General features: G+C 39.8%; 1 protein-coding gene across 1 annotated transcript; it reads left to right on the top strand.

Moving 5' to 3' along the window:
• Positions 1–10,647: 10,647 nt before the first annotated feature.
• On the top strand, positions 10,648–13,691 carry LOC145125788 (defective in cullin neddylation protein). The gene is made up of 11 exons (XM_079061201.1): positions 10,648–10,832; positions 11,493–11,554; positions 11,701–11,837; positions 11,938–11,996; positions 12,089–12,112; positions 12,325–12,407; positions 12,505–12,569; positions 12,834–12,883; positions 13,015–13,116; positions 13,209–13,268; positions 13,367–13,691. Exons 1-11 carry the CDS (start codon positions 10,830–10,832, stop codon positions 13,481–13,483), a joined length of 762 nt encoding a protein of 253 aa, XP_078917327.1. The 5' UTR covers positions 10,648–10,829; the 3' UTR covers positions 13,484–13,691.
• The last annotated feature ends 1,364 nt before the right edge of the window (positions 13,692–15,055 follow it).

Here is a 15,055-nt window from a genome sequence, read left to right as displayed (position 1 = left end):
TTTTAAAAGAGAAACGTTTTCGAAAAGAAATTTTGAAAAGAACTTAGAAAGAAAAAGAGTCTTCTTAAAAAGGGGTGTGGTGCCTGCGATCAGCCGAGCTCAAGTAAGTACTCCCAAATTACCCATACAAGCTTATGTTATGATTATCAGTTTCAGTTTCATTAGAACAACATGCTAGAATAAGACTAAGGATCTAGGAGGATGCCTTATGTGCCTGTTATATGTGTTTCAGCTTTATAAGAATTGCATGCTAGTATTGAGTAGACAGCAGTAGGATAGCCTGTTTAGGTTATGCCTTATAGTGTGAGCTTAGCATTGTATGCTAGTACAGTTTCTAGTTATGATGATGGAAATTTTTGAGTAGTTCTCGGATTCGAATGCTGCTTGCTTTGTGCTCTGTGGGACTCTGAGTGATGGGAGTTAGCCATTAGGTGAATACGTCACATCACATGGGATCAGAGTTGAATAATCTCAGAGTGTTGGATTTGGCCTTATTGCGCAGCTCTTGTTTGAGTACAACCGTTGTAGGGACGAGTCTTTTACTCGAAGGATTATCTGAGCCTCGTCATATGTGATGGTATTCAGGTGATGATTAATTGGCATTATAAGGAGGCCTTCAGCAGCTGAGGACTGGATTTGATTGAGTCAGGGATTTCCCTAGGGCAAGCCTAGGATGAGAGTAGCAGAGATCAGTAGCAGTAGTAGTGACTTGGTGGAGTTGAGGCAATTCTTGAGGAAAGTACGGATAGATGTGGAAGGTAGTAGGGGCCCATACTACTGAAAGCAGAGGATCTGTACTTGAATCAAGGAAGGCCAAGGGAAACCAGGAAACTTGTAGTAATAGTGATCCCTCGAGATATATTAGTATTTCTGACATTGTCGTTATGTGTTTCAGAATGGTGGTTTTACGCCCTAGACCAGCAGTCGGCAGTTCAGGTGTCGGTGAGGGATCAGGACCAGGCTCGGGAGCCGAGCATTTGGATGATCAGACCAGGGATTTTCTCTCTTCAGAGATTACTCGCATCATACTCGAGCAGACTCATGTGATCTTTGGTTCGATCAAGGAGGGTATTTTGGAGCTGATGGATGAGAGGTTGAGCACCTTTCGTGCTGAGGTGGCGACCATGATGGGGTCGCGCACGCTCACTTTCAGGGAGTTCAGAGCATGTGGAGCTCCTGACTATCATGGGGCGCGGGACCCCATAGCGAGTACCAGGTGGTTGGCGGATGTCGCCAATGCTTTCCGCACCAGCAAATGTCCCGAGGGGGACAAGGTCAGACTAGCATCATGTCTTCTAAAGGACAGGGCACGAGATTGGTGGGAGGAGATCGGGCATGTCATCGGGGATGACACAACACTTGATGCGATGACTTGGGCTGATTTTTCTACCAGGTTCAGAGCCGAGTTTGCCCCGGTTATCGAGGTACAGCAGTTATCCAGGGAGTTTCAGGATCTCACCCAGACTACAGAGACAATGGCGGAGATTACCGCCAAGTTCAGGGAGAGGCCTCTTCTCGTTCCTCAGTATGAAGCTGACGAGGAAATGAAGAATGCCTGTTATCATGAGATGTTGCGGAGTGATATCCGCCAGTTTGTGAGCCAGTCCAACTGTAAAACGCTGGATGACATGATTGCCAGGGCTCGTGAGAGAGAGATTGATTTAGAGATGGAGAAGAAGAGGAAGCCAGAGGCGGCATCTGGAACAGGGAGTTTGGGCAAAAAGCCCAAGGTATCAGATCACAGATCTAGAGGACAGCAGGGCCACAGTCGGTGTGGCAAGTGTGGGAGATTGCACGATGGGGCGTGCAAGGCAGGGAGTCCCGGTTGCTACAAGTGTGGCCGGACCGGGCATATGAGCAGATATTGTACAGCTACTCCCACCGTTACCTCAACATCTGATCTAATTTGCTTCCATTGCAATCAGAGGGGACATAAAAAGTCCCAGTGTCCGAGTTTAGTAGCAGCAGGGAAGGTGGTGGCACCTGCCCCTGCAACATTGAGGATTACAGACGGCCGGCAGGGCCGAAGTGAGGCGCCAGTGGCGAAGAGTAGAGCTTTTCAGATGACAGCAGAGGAGGCGCGAGCGACTCCTGATGTGGTGACGGGTATGTATCTTCCCTTCATCTCTTTATTAATTTTGATTGTTTCTTATGGTTATATGTTTTTATATAGGGTCGTTCTTAGTGAACGACATATCAGCTACAGTATTGTTTGATTTGGGGGCTACCCGATCATTTGTTTCACTTGCGCTTAGCAAGAGGTTTAGCAGAGCTCCCGGGGAACTGGATTGTCCACTTGAGGTTGAGATAACTGATGATAGGACCGTCAGGGTCGCGAGAGTACATAAGGGGTGTTCGCTTCGGTTGTTCGATGAGCAGTTTTCGGTAGACCTGGTCCCTATTCCCCTGCAAGGGAACAAGGTTATAGTGGGTATGGATTGGCTGAGCCCCAATGGGGCAGTGATTGATTGCGAGTTGCAGTTAGTGAGGGTTCGCACTCCTAGTGGGGGAGAGTTAGTGATTCAGGGTGAAAAGCCGCAGCGCGGACCGATTCTTTGTTCAGCAGCGAGAGCGAGGCGCTACTTCCAGCGGGGTTGCGCAGGGTACGTCGCCTATGTTTTAGATGCCCGGGAGAAGGGCAAGGCGACTGTTGACGATGTACCGGTGGTACGTGAGTACCCGGAAGTATTTCCAGAGGATCTGCCTGGGATACCTCCCGAGAGACAGGTTGAGTTTCGGATTGACCTGGTTCCGGGTGCGGCTCCGATAGCCAAGGCACCGTATCGGCTGGCTCCTCCGGAGATGCAGGAGTTGTCTACACAGCTGCAGGAGCTGCTAGACAAGGGTTTCATCAGACCGAGTAGTTCACCATGGGGAGCCCCGATCCTGTTCGTAAGGAAGAAGGATGGGTCGCACCATATGTGTATAGATTACCGGGAGCTGAACAAGGTAACGGTGAAGAACCGTTACCCACTCCCGATGATAGATGACTTGTTTGATCAGCTTCAGGGAGCATCTTGGTTCTCCAAGATTGATTTGCGCTCCGGTATCATCAGATGCGGGTCAGAGGTGAAGATGTGCAGAAGACCGCTTTTAGGACCCGCTATGGTCATTATGAGTTTGTGGTGATGCCGTTTGGGCTCACCAACGCTCCAACCGCGTTCATGGATCTCATGAACCACGTATGCAGGCCGATGTTGGATCGGTCTGTGATAGTGTTCATCGACGACATCTTGGTTTATTCCAAGACTCAGGAGCAGCATGAGGAGCACCTGAGGGAGGTGCTAGAGACTTTGAGGAGGGAGAGACTTTTCGCAAAGTTCTCCAAGTGCGAGTTCTGGTTGCGCGAGGTGCAGTTCCTTGGACACCTCGTCAACCAGAAGGGGATATTGGTGGATCCGACCAAGATAGAGGTCGTGATGCAGTGGGAGGTCCCGAGGTCTCCATCTGAGATTCGGAGCTTCCTAGGTTTGGCAGGGTACTACAGGAGATTCATCCAGGACTTCTCCAAGATAGCAGTTCCACTCACCCGACTGACTAGGAAGTGGGTGGTGTTTTGCTGGGGGCCTGAGCAGCAGGCAGCATTTGAGACCCTCAGACAGCGTCTGTGTGAGGCGCCGATTCTTACCCTGCTAGAGGGAGTGGATAACTTTGTAGTCTATTGTGATGCTTCGATCACAGGGATGGGAGCAGTGTTGATGCAGCGAGGGCATGTGATAGCTTATGCCTCTAGACAGTTGAAGCCTCACGAGGCTAACTATCCGACATACGATTTAGAGCTGGGGCAGTGGTGTTTGCCCTCAAGATTTGGAGACATTACCTCTATGGGGTCCGTTGTACCATTTACACGGATCACAAGAGTCTGAGGTACCTCATGGACCAACCGAATCTAAACATGAGGCAGCGTCGATGGTTAGATGTGGTAAAGGACTATGATTGTGAGATCCTTTATCATCCGGGTAAGGTCAACGTAGTGGCCGACGCCTTGAGCCGCAAGGCGGTAGCAGCCCCGATCAGGGATGTATGTCTGAGGATGACAGTGATTACTCCGTTATTGGAGCAGATTAGAGAGGCTCAGGTCGAGGGCCTGAAGGAGGAGAGGCAAAAGTGTGAGAGGATTGTGGGCCGAGTAGCTTCTTTCGATTATGACAATCGAGGATTGTTGACCCTTCATGGGAGAGTCTGGGTGCCATATTGGGGAGGAGTACGGAAGGTGTTGATAGATGAGGCCCACAAGTCCCGGTTCTCCATCCATCCAGGGGCGACGAAGATGTATAGAGATCTTCGACCCGATTATTGTTGGCCCTGCATGAAGCGGGACGTAGCCTGGTACGTAGAGAGATGCCTGACCTGCAGGAAGGTCAAGGCAGAACATCAGAGACCCCACGGCAAGATGCAGCCGTTAGACATACCGGTGTGGAAATAGGAGGATATCACTATGGATTTCATCACTAAGCTTCCCAGGACCGCATGTGGAGTTGACTCGATTTGGGTCATAGTGGATCGGCTGACCAAGAGCGCACATTTCATACCGATTCAGGAGAGCATATCGGCCGAGAAGCTAGCCGATATTTATGTGCGCGAGGTAGTGGCACGACATGGGGTGCCTGTATCAGTAGTATCAGACCGAGACGTCCATTTTACTTCCAGGTTTTGGAAGCAGTTTCATGACGAGATGGGGACTCGTCTTCATTTTAGCACCGCTTTCCACCCCCAGACGGACGGGCAGAGCGAGAGGACGATTCAGACTCTCGAGGACATGCTACGGGCATGTGTTCTAGATTTTGGTGGCAGTTGGGATACGTATCTTCCATTAGCGGAATTTTCGTATAACAACAGTTACCACGCTAGTATTGACCGCCCTCCTTTCGAGATGCTCTACGGGAGAAAGTGTAGGACCCCGATTTGTTGGGGCGATGTCGGTCATCGAGTCATCGAGAGTACCGAGGTGGTGCTCAAGACCACAGAGTTGATCCAGTAGGTCCGTGGCAGATTGCAGATTGCGCAGAGTCGGCAGAAGAGTTACGCCGACAGGAGGCGTTCAGACTTGGAGTTTCAGGTGGGCGATATGGTCCTCCTGAAGGTATCACCCTGGAAGGGTGTTATCAGGTTCCGGAAGAGGGGCAAGCTGGGCCCCAGGTTTATTGGTCCTTTTAGGGTTTTGGCCCGGGTGGGACGGGTTGCTTATCGGTTGGACCTTCCAGCAGAGCTTAGCCAGATCCACAACACTTTCCATGTTTCTCAGTTGAGGAAGTGTTTGGTGGACGAGTCAGCAGTTGTACCCTTGGAGGATATTCAGGTTGATAGCAGCCTGAATTATATCGAGAGACCAGTTGCGATCTTGGATCGGAAGACGAAGACCTTGAGGAACAAGGTGGTTCAGTTAGTGAAGGTGCGGTGGCAGCACCGAAAGGGTTCAGATTGGACGTGGGAGATCGAGGGGGAGATGAGGGAGCATTATCCTCAGTTATTTTCGGATTCAGCGGCAGCAGACTTCGAGGACGAAGTCTAAGATAAGCGGGGGAGAGTTGTAACGCTCCATTTCTGGTATGTAAATTTAATTAAAGTATCTCCATTTCTTAAGGGGTACTTGACGAGTCTGTAGCCCGACTCGTCGAGTAGAAGCGGGATGAGCTCGCGATTTAAGTTGGCTACTCGGCGAGTCCATATGTTGGGACTCGGCGAGTCTGCTTGTCTGAATGAAGCCCTAATTTCTAGGGTTTGTACCCTATTTAAACGTCATTATAGCCTCCCACCCCAGCCTCCATAACCTTTAGATCATTTCCCCTGTAAACCCTAGCCCCCATTGTTGAGTTTGCGTGTGTTTGTGCTAGTTTGGAAGCTTTGGAAGAGAAGGAAGGAAAGAAGGTCCATAGAAGAGAAAGGAGATCCAGGAGTTAGCTTCCATCTGTTTCTCATTCAGGTAATGAAGTTATTACCTTGTGTATTCCTCCATTAATCCCTCTTTTATGCTTGTTATGTCTTCTTTGGAGCCTTTTATGATTTAAAACTTGAGATATGGACTCTCCTTTGGTTGGAAACCTTAGATTTGGACGTTATTGAACTCCAGGAGCTTATTATAGCCACCTTTATGCAATCTTGGCCTTGTTCCAAACCCTAAGTGCTTAGTATTTGTTGATTTTGGGCATTTTAGCCTCATACTCTTGTGCATGCACGTAAAGTTGGAAACTTTACGTGTAAAACCAGTCCTAGAAGCTCAGGTTTATGATCTGGAAGCACTGAAGTCGATTAGAGTCGACTGTATAGTAATAGCATGCTTGGGACTCGACGAGTTGTTCTTCAACTCGACGAGTTGTTCTTCAGACTCGACGAGATGTTCATACGACTCGGCGAGTCGCAGACTGGACGTGTTCATATGTTTAAGGAGAACTCGACGAGTTGTTCATACAACTCGACGAGTCGGATGAAGTTAGACTTGATGATAGCATCGAAGAAGAACTCGTCGAGTCTTTGCCAAACTCGACGAGTAGAAGCGGTAGAGGACTAGAATGGATGATAGGGACTCGGCGAGTTGACGGCCCAACTCGGCGCGTCCGGTCAACTGGAAGTTGACTTTGACCATGAAGTTGACTTGACCAGGGGTAAATAGTCATTTTACCCTGAGATTAGTTATCAGTATTTGATTTAGTGTTTATGAGATTTGTAGCCGGGGAGTTCCGGAGCAGCAGTCAGGCAGTTTCAGATTTAGCATCTCGGCAGCCAGCGTTACGAGGTGAGTTTCCTTCTAGTAGGAACGGGTCTACGGCCACAATGCCGACCCGTCTAGTTAGCAGTAGTTCCGGACTTCGGTCCGAGGCAGTAGTTCAGTATGCTTGATGTCTTTGTGATTCAAGCCTGTCTTTGTGTTATGTGTTCCGGGCTTGGGTCTGATGCAGTATGCAGTATATGTGTTTATGTTAGTAGTTATGATTATGCTATGCTATGTTCAGTCAGACTCCGGACTTCGGTCCGATGCAGAGGGCAAGGCCCTGGTTAGTTCCGGACTTCGATCCGATGCAGAGGGCAAGGCCCTAGTTAGTTCCGGACTTCGGTCCGATGCAGTTTCCGGACTTCGGTCTGATGCAGAGGGCAAGGCCCTAGTTAGTTCCGGACTCCTGTCCGATGCAGTTTCCGGACTTCGGTCTGATGCAGTGGGCAAGGCCTAATATGTGTTTATATGATGTTGTGTGGTATGTGGTAGTTTGGGGGAGCTCACTAAGCTTCGTGCTTACAGTTTCAGTTTTGGTTTTCAGGTACTTCCGCTAGCAAAGGGAAGAGCTCGGGTTGATGGCATCGCACCCACCACAGCTTCAGTTTTATCCTGGGGGTTTTATTCAGATATCTTGTTATGATTGATACAGTTACTATGACTTTTGAGTACTCATTCCATGGTTCTTATTATATATGACATTGGATGATGTGATTTTTAGTAATATTAAAACAAAAATTTTTGGGTCGTATTTTTGGGTTGTTACAGAAGTGTTATTGATGTATATCAAGTATTGAAATTGTTATGTCTCGTTGATTGTATATCTTTGAATCAAATCATCGATTGATATGGAAAGTCTCGTTGATTGTATATCTTTGAATCAAATTTTTATGTCTCGTTGATTGTATATCTTTGAATCAAATCTCGTTGATTGTATATCTTTGTTGTTCCTTGTTCCTCAGCAATAAATGTCCTAAAGGCAACCACGAGGGGGATGGAGTACACCGGTGAACACATTGTTCACAAACACCTACAAGTTGCGAGCCTGCTAGCGTTCCACTGGACTGTCTAGAAGAGTCCGTGGTTGTCATCCATACTCCGCTAGATGACAGAATCAACAACAACAACATCGAGGTCTCTCATCATTTTATCACACATCGTCTATTACATCTACCCATGTTTTACCCCAACATTTTGTAGATATAAAATACATATACAGTTTAAATCATTTAAAACATGTATAAAAATCTTTCATCAGCATAGACAACAAGTATTCAGACAATATGCACACATAGCACGTAATTTATATTAAATACTTCATATCTATGTGTAAGATGAAAGTGACTATGCAGTCACCTGAAAAGGTGGTGACTCTGCACTCGGACAACGCTTCGTTACTCTTAAAACAATTTTCCTCGACAAAACAGCGGGTTTGTATTAAAAACCGGGCTTCGCTGGAGCAGCGTTTCCGAGCCGAAAGCTTTTCTTCTCGGAGCCGTCGGGCGCTCCAGGGCTTCCTTCTCGTGCTAGGGAGGTTCCCTATACTTGGGAGGGGTTTAGGGAGGCTAGAGAGAAGTTAGAGAGAGAAAGAAAGGCTTATGGTGTGAAGAAAATATGAAGAGTTCACCCTTTATTTATAGGGATTTTATAGTAAAGTAGCCCCTAAGTTTCGTCCGTATCTTCCGCGTATGAGCTCCGTTTTCTACGTTCTTTATATCCACGCGTTGGTATTTACGAGTACTACAACTTTCATTTAGACCCCGTCGGCTAATTCTCCTTCTATCTCAGATTTACAAAAACTGTATCGTATTTATCGCGCACGAAGAGTAGCGACTAAGCTTCGTCCATATCTTTCGCATACGAGATCCGTTTCCGACGTTATTTATATCCACGCGTTGTTATTTACGAGTACTACAACTTTCATTTAGACCCCGTTGGCTAATTCTCATTCTATCTCGGATTTACAAAACTGTATCGAATTCGTCGCGCTCGAAAAGTATAGACTAAGCTTCGTCCATAACTTTCGCATACAAGCTCCGTTTTTGACGTTATTTATATCCACGCGTTGGTAGAAATAAAATCTACAACTTTCCTTTTTACTCCGTCGGCTAATTCTCGACTGATCTTAAATTTAACAGTAGGAGGTGATTACACTGTTAAATGTCTGCGTAAAATTCATAACTTTTACATACGGACTCCGTTTTCGTCTGTCTTTTTGTCGTTGAGTTCCTATTAATGAGATCTTCAACTCTCATTTAGGTCGCGTAAGCCAAAAACCACTCGAACTAAAATTCGAGTTTCAGGCCGTGCACTGCTATGTCAAATCTTAGAAAAATCATAACTTCCTCATACGAAGTCAGATTTGGGCGTTCTTTATATCCCCGGAATCCTTGTTTCGACCACCACCACTTTATGTAAAGATATCGGGTTTATCTCACACTTTAATTTTTGACACTTATTTTTATTCTTTATTAATTATACATTTATAATTAAGTATAAAGCACATAAATTCACTTAATTCACATAATACTCAAATAATTCATTTTTATTACTTCAAAAAGAGTTACAATAGTTGACCTAGACTATTACGTCATCTATTAATGCTTAGCCCCGAAACCCGGGCGTTACATTATTAGAAATATAAATATATATATTTTTATGTTTTGTTAATAAGTATAAATATATATATTTTTAAAAATATTAATATGTTTTTAGAAGTATAAATATGTATTTTATGTATTTAGAGGTATATCAATCAAAAGCATGTTTGTATAAAAAAATTATACTTCTTAAAAATAGAACAAATATGTATGTATACTCTAAAAACATAAAAACACGGATTTATACTTCTAAAAATCTAATTACACTTCTAAAAAAATATACAAACAGTCATTTATGATTATGAAAAAAATATCTATACTTCTAAAAACATAAAAATATGTATTTATATTTTTAAAAAAATTACATATTTATCATTCGAAAAATATATATCTATATTTCTAAAAACATAAAAAAATATGTATTTATACTTCTAAAAACATATTAATATTTCTAAAAATATTTGTATACTTCAAGAAAACATTAAAAAAATGTGTAAATTCTTCTAAATACAAAATTCACATATATACTTCTAAAAAATATATTTATGCTTCTAAATACAATGTTTAATTAAATATTATTTCATGTATACATACGTTTTTTCTGCATTAATAAATATAACATTAAAAAAACATAGTTAGGATAAAAAATAAAAGATTTGTTGAATTTTATTTTATGATAACCTGAAAAGTTATGATAGCAGTTGATGAGACAAAAATAAAGAAAAAACACACCAAAAAGTGATTTAGTATAAAACCATATTTTTTTTGAAAAGTTTAAAAGTTATTCCGTCGATACTCCATTATCTAATGATATTTATGTTTGAAAAAATTACATAAATTATCTATACATAAAAATATGTTTTATTTAATGTTTCCGGTGTTCGATAAAATTACAGAAATTATATAACGATCAAAATTAGTTTTTGTTAAATAACGAAATTACAAAAATAATCTTGTTCAGTAATATTTGGGTATAAGAGAGAAATTAAAGAAATAATTCTTATATTATATTCATCTAAAAGAGTGGTAAGAGAATATGTATGAAAAAATAAAATATATATATATATATATATATATATATATATATATATATATATATATAATTTTTCTTATAAAAATTATGACTAGCAAACCCCCCTATTAATCCTAATATGTTTTGTAATTAACTTAAATTAATAACCCTACACTCCTCGAGCATCATTAACCCTAAAGTTATCTATTTATGTAAATAAAAAAAAAAAAAAAAAGTAAAAAACGAAACACACCTACGATGTTGCTACTGTGCGTGCTTGGGATGAATTAAAGCCGTGGATGCTTCTGGTAGACGAGAAAACACTCATAATTGAGAATCGGGGAAGATAGACTCACACAGTGGGGCTTCTATCAGCGAGATAGATTATTGCGTTTCGTGGCGGAGAGAGAGTCATAAACCCTAGCATACGAAACCCTAATTTTGGTGTCATTACTTCTACAGATCATCGGGATAGCTATTGGGTTAGGGTTTCGCCAGCAATCTCAAGATGGTTAGTCATTGTTCAAAAACATCATCTTTCATGCATAGCTTACAACGCTGCACTTCTGTTGTTGGTTGCCTCTTTTCTCTTCATTTCTCAATAAAAAATTCTTCTGATTATTTCGATGTCGTAAATTAGTTCCTCGGGGTCGTAGATCACCGACACTTTGATCGTAATTGAAGTTTCTGGATATGGGTTTAGCTCAGTTAGTTCTTCGTATTCCTTCCCGTAATCAGAGTGATTTTGAATCTAATATACCATTGGTATTGAATATCTTATTATTGGTTTTAAATCTTTATTAATACCCCTTTTACTGGACATTAATGTGGTCATCAATCCTTTGCTACTGATTCTAAAGTTAAAGCGATTGATATCTTATTCACTTGAAATCATCTTACATATATTCCTAATCTCTAGTAGCATCATAATCAATGTGTAAAAGCACTTAAAATCAGTCCGAGTCTCCATCCTTTTACAGTTTTGATCTTTCATAATCCAATACCTAGCTCTTAATACATATACTTAGTTCCACACAACAAACGCCCCTTTTCTATAGGTGGACATCCAAACTAGTTATTTGCAATTTTGCATGTTCAACTATATATTTATATCAAAAGTTACCTTGTTTATCGATCTTGTTGTTAACTGTGTTTTCATTATTACCAAAAGAACAAATTGGGCAGAGGACATCGCGACAAGGTTCAACAGTTCATGACAATTACTGGGGCAAGGTGACACACTTGTGTTAATTGGTTAACTTTTTATATTCATATTGTCATCAGTTCTACAAAGTCAGCATTTTTTAACATGTTATATGGAAACTTTTTATATTGATTATTATATATTGCTTGTTTCCTTTCCATGTTTCTAAATGCAGTGAAAAAGTTGCTCTTCAATCCTTGAAGGCCAGTGATTGGCATCTTGATGGAGCATTTGATGTATTCTACAGTCAGCCTCACCCCAAATCGTTCACAGATACAAAACACTTAGAGGAAATGTACAATAGATACAAAGGCAAGTTAACTGTTAACCGTTTTAATTGTCGTTTTTCTTTTCTTTATAATATACTTCATTATTTTTTTTTTAAAATTTGTTCTCTTATGTTGCTTTATAGATCCTTATGCTGATATGATTATGGCTGATGGTATTAGCACCCTCTGCAATGATCTTCAGGTAACTCATGTTTGCTTAAATAGGTTGAAATTGTTTAATTGATGATGGATTCTTTACAATATTAAACTGATAGCTTGTTATCTTTCTGACAGGTGGATCCTCAAGATATTGTTATGGTATGTGAAAATTTATATTTAAAGCATAAGTTTATTAATTTACAAGCACCAACTTACTATAAGTGTGGACCCGATAAATAAATAAAGGCGCATTAATGCATCATCACTATGCATATATATAAAGATATTTTTTCATTTTGTAAAGAAAGACCTTTAAAGAAAAGTTTATTAAAATATTATTAAACAAAGTCATTTTTGTGATGCTACTTCAGTTGGTTGTTTCGTGGCACATGAAGGCTGCTACCATGTGTGAATTCACAAAGCAAGAATTTGTTGGTGGATTGCAATCCCTTGGGTACTTATACACTTTGATTTACACTGTCTTTTTCTACATTGAAATTCATATATTATTAATTTAAATGAATATTAATTTATACACATTCTCATTACAGGATAGATTCACTTGAGAAGTTCCGTGAACGGATACCATTTATGCGTTCCGAGCTCAAAGATGATCGTATGTATCATAAAATTCATGAAATTTGTTTTTTTTTTTTGGAATGAAAGGGTAAAATGGTCATTTGTTCTCATGCAAACGGTTTATTCAGTCTATAACAGAAACATAACTCATGTATAAAAACACTCTTTTCAGACAGACATCAGTACATCACTACCTATACAACACTTAATGAGAAGAAAAAAAACAGCCCCTAAGATTACTGGAAATGTTGCATATTATGCTTATTTTCTTGATCTAATATTTTATGTATTGTTAAATCAGACAAATTCAAGGAGATTTATATTTTTGCATTCGGATGGGCAAAGGAGAAGGTATATGAATATCCATAAACACACACATTTACATAGATATATTATATGTATGTGTATTTAATTATTGTATGTGTATGCACATATAAATGTATTGTATAGTTGAGTTGACTATTTTTATTTGATTATTTCAGGGTCAAAAGTCTCTGGCATTGGATACAGCAATAGGAATGTGGCAATTGTTGTTTGAAGAAAAGGAGTGGCCATTGGTTGATCATTGGTGCCAATTTTTACAGGTAATAAAAAAAAAGATTATTTATCTCTTGATATAAATTAAAATATTAAATTATTATAAAAATAAATGCATTTTTGTTTTTTTACTTTTCAGGCACGCCATAATAAAGCTATTTCTCGTGACACATGGTCTCAACTACTGGAATTTGCAAGAGTAAGATCTATCTATATTCTATAGCCATTTAACTTATTTTATGTAGTGATTAAAAAAAAAAAGAATCAATTTTATGTATTAATTTGTTTTTTGTGCAGAGTGTGGACCCCACACTGGCGAATTATGATGCTGAAGGTGCTTGGCCATATCTAATTGATGAATTTGTAGAGTATTTGATAGAGAATGGGATAATTGAAAAGGGTCGAGTCCTGTGATTGTGAAGTAAGTCTCATGTTTTTGTCATTTATTTATGATTTATGATGTTATGAATTAAGAAAGGAAAACATATTGGCGTATGTATAAAACAGAAAGAAAATAGGGTGGTTTATTGACATTCATGATTGAACCTTGTGTTATATTAAATTATATGTTAACAGCATATAAATCACCTTAATTTATTTGGATTTTGGATTGTTTCTTGCAGTTTCTTATTTTCTCTTTCTTGCACTTTATATGTTTCACTGTTTATCCTCTCCCCACAACCGTTAACAATACTCTTATACTATGAACATGAGGGCATTTCAGTCTTTTCTCCCATGTGTGAGAGATGATGATGTTTCTATTTATAATGCTATGAATGTGATTTCAAGTTTCTCAAAGATGGAATCCGACAATATTTCACCTGATGAAATCACTTTTTTTTTTTTGGGAATCTCGACTGTGTGTAGCCATTGTAGGTTGACTCAACAAGGTCGTGAGTATTTTGATATAATGAGAATAAAATACTAGATTAAGCCACAACTAGAACATTATGGGGGTGTTTAGATTTCAGTTTCAGAACAAAAAACATAGTTTATTAGGTAGAAAAACAGAATTTTAATAAAAATGTTTGGAAACTTATGTGCTGCCAAAAAAACTTTAAGTTGATAAACATTTTTTAGAATGTTCGCCTAAAACTAATTATATACAGTGTTGCAGAAATCGGCCTTGGCGGCCGATTAATCGATTGGCGGCCTTAAACCGATTACGATTAGGGTGTTTGGCGGAAATTGGTCAAAGTCGGGTTTGGCGGTCTCGGCGGTCATATGCGGGAATTTTTTAAAAATTCAAAAAAATTTAATTTTCAAATATTACACCAAAATATTAAATTTTCAAAATTTTAAGCTTTCAAATTTTAAAATATTAAACTAAAGTTTTCAAAATTTAAAATTTTCAAATACTTAGTTTTTTAGGGAATATTAATTTTTTAAATAATTTTATTAACAACTAAGGATCCCCGATTTATCCCCGCCTAGTTCGATTAATCGCTTATCGCTGGTCGACCGCCGAACGATTTTTACAACCTTGATTATATATGTAAAATGATAAAAAAGAAAAGACATACTTGTATATTTTGGCTAAAATTGCTTGCAATAATATTTTGAACATACACTTTACATAAATAACATCAATTTATTTTCTTACATATACATGTTCCTCCAAAGCAATGAATCAACTGACATTGTTTTCTTTAATAAACTTTACATCTCGTGTGCATATACATGTACTCACTTACATTTTTTGTATATATATGACTATTAAATTTGTTTAAACACTTGTTCATAAAATACTATTATGATATACACTTAATTGGTCATAATGGTATTTTGTGAACGAGATCATCCATTATAGGCATTAAGTATAACATCACGCTAATTAATAACCATTAAGCATCAAGAACAATCAAGCTCCATTCTTTAGCAACTAAAAGAATTCACAAATTAAAACGTTGCCCATATGAAAACAGTAACATTATGTCAAAACATGTTTTAAATGAAAGCATCATCAATTTAAGGGATCGACATGAC

The sequence above is a fragment of the Lactuca virosa genome, chromosome 7 (genome assembly GCF_052849685.1).
Source record: "Lactuca virosa cultivar CGN04683 chromosome 7, Lactuca_virosa_CGN04683_v6, whole genome shotgun sequence".
NCBI classification, from domain to species: Eukaryota; Viridiplantae; Streptophyta; class Magnoliopsida; order Asterales; family Asteraceae; genus Lactuca; species Lactuca virosa.
This window is presented reverse-complemented; position numbering and strand designations above follow the sequence as displayed.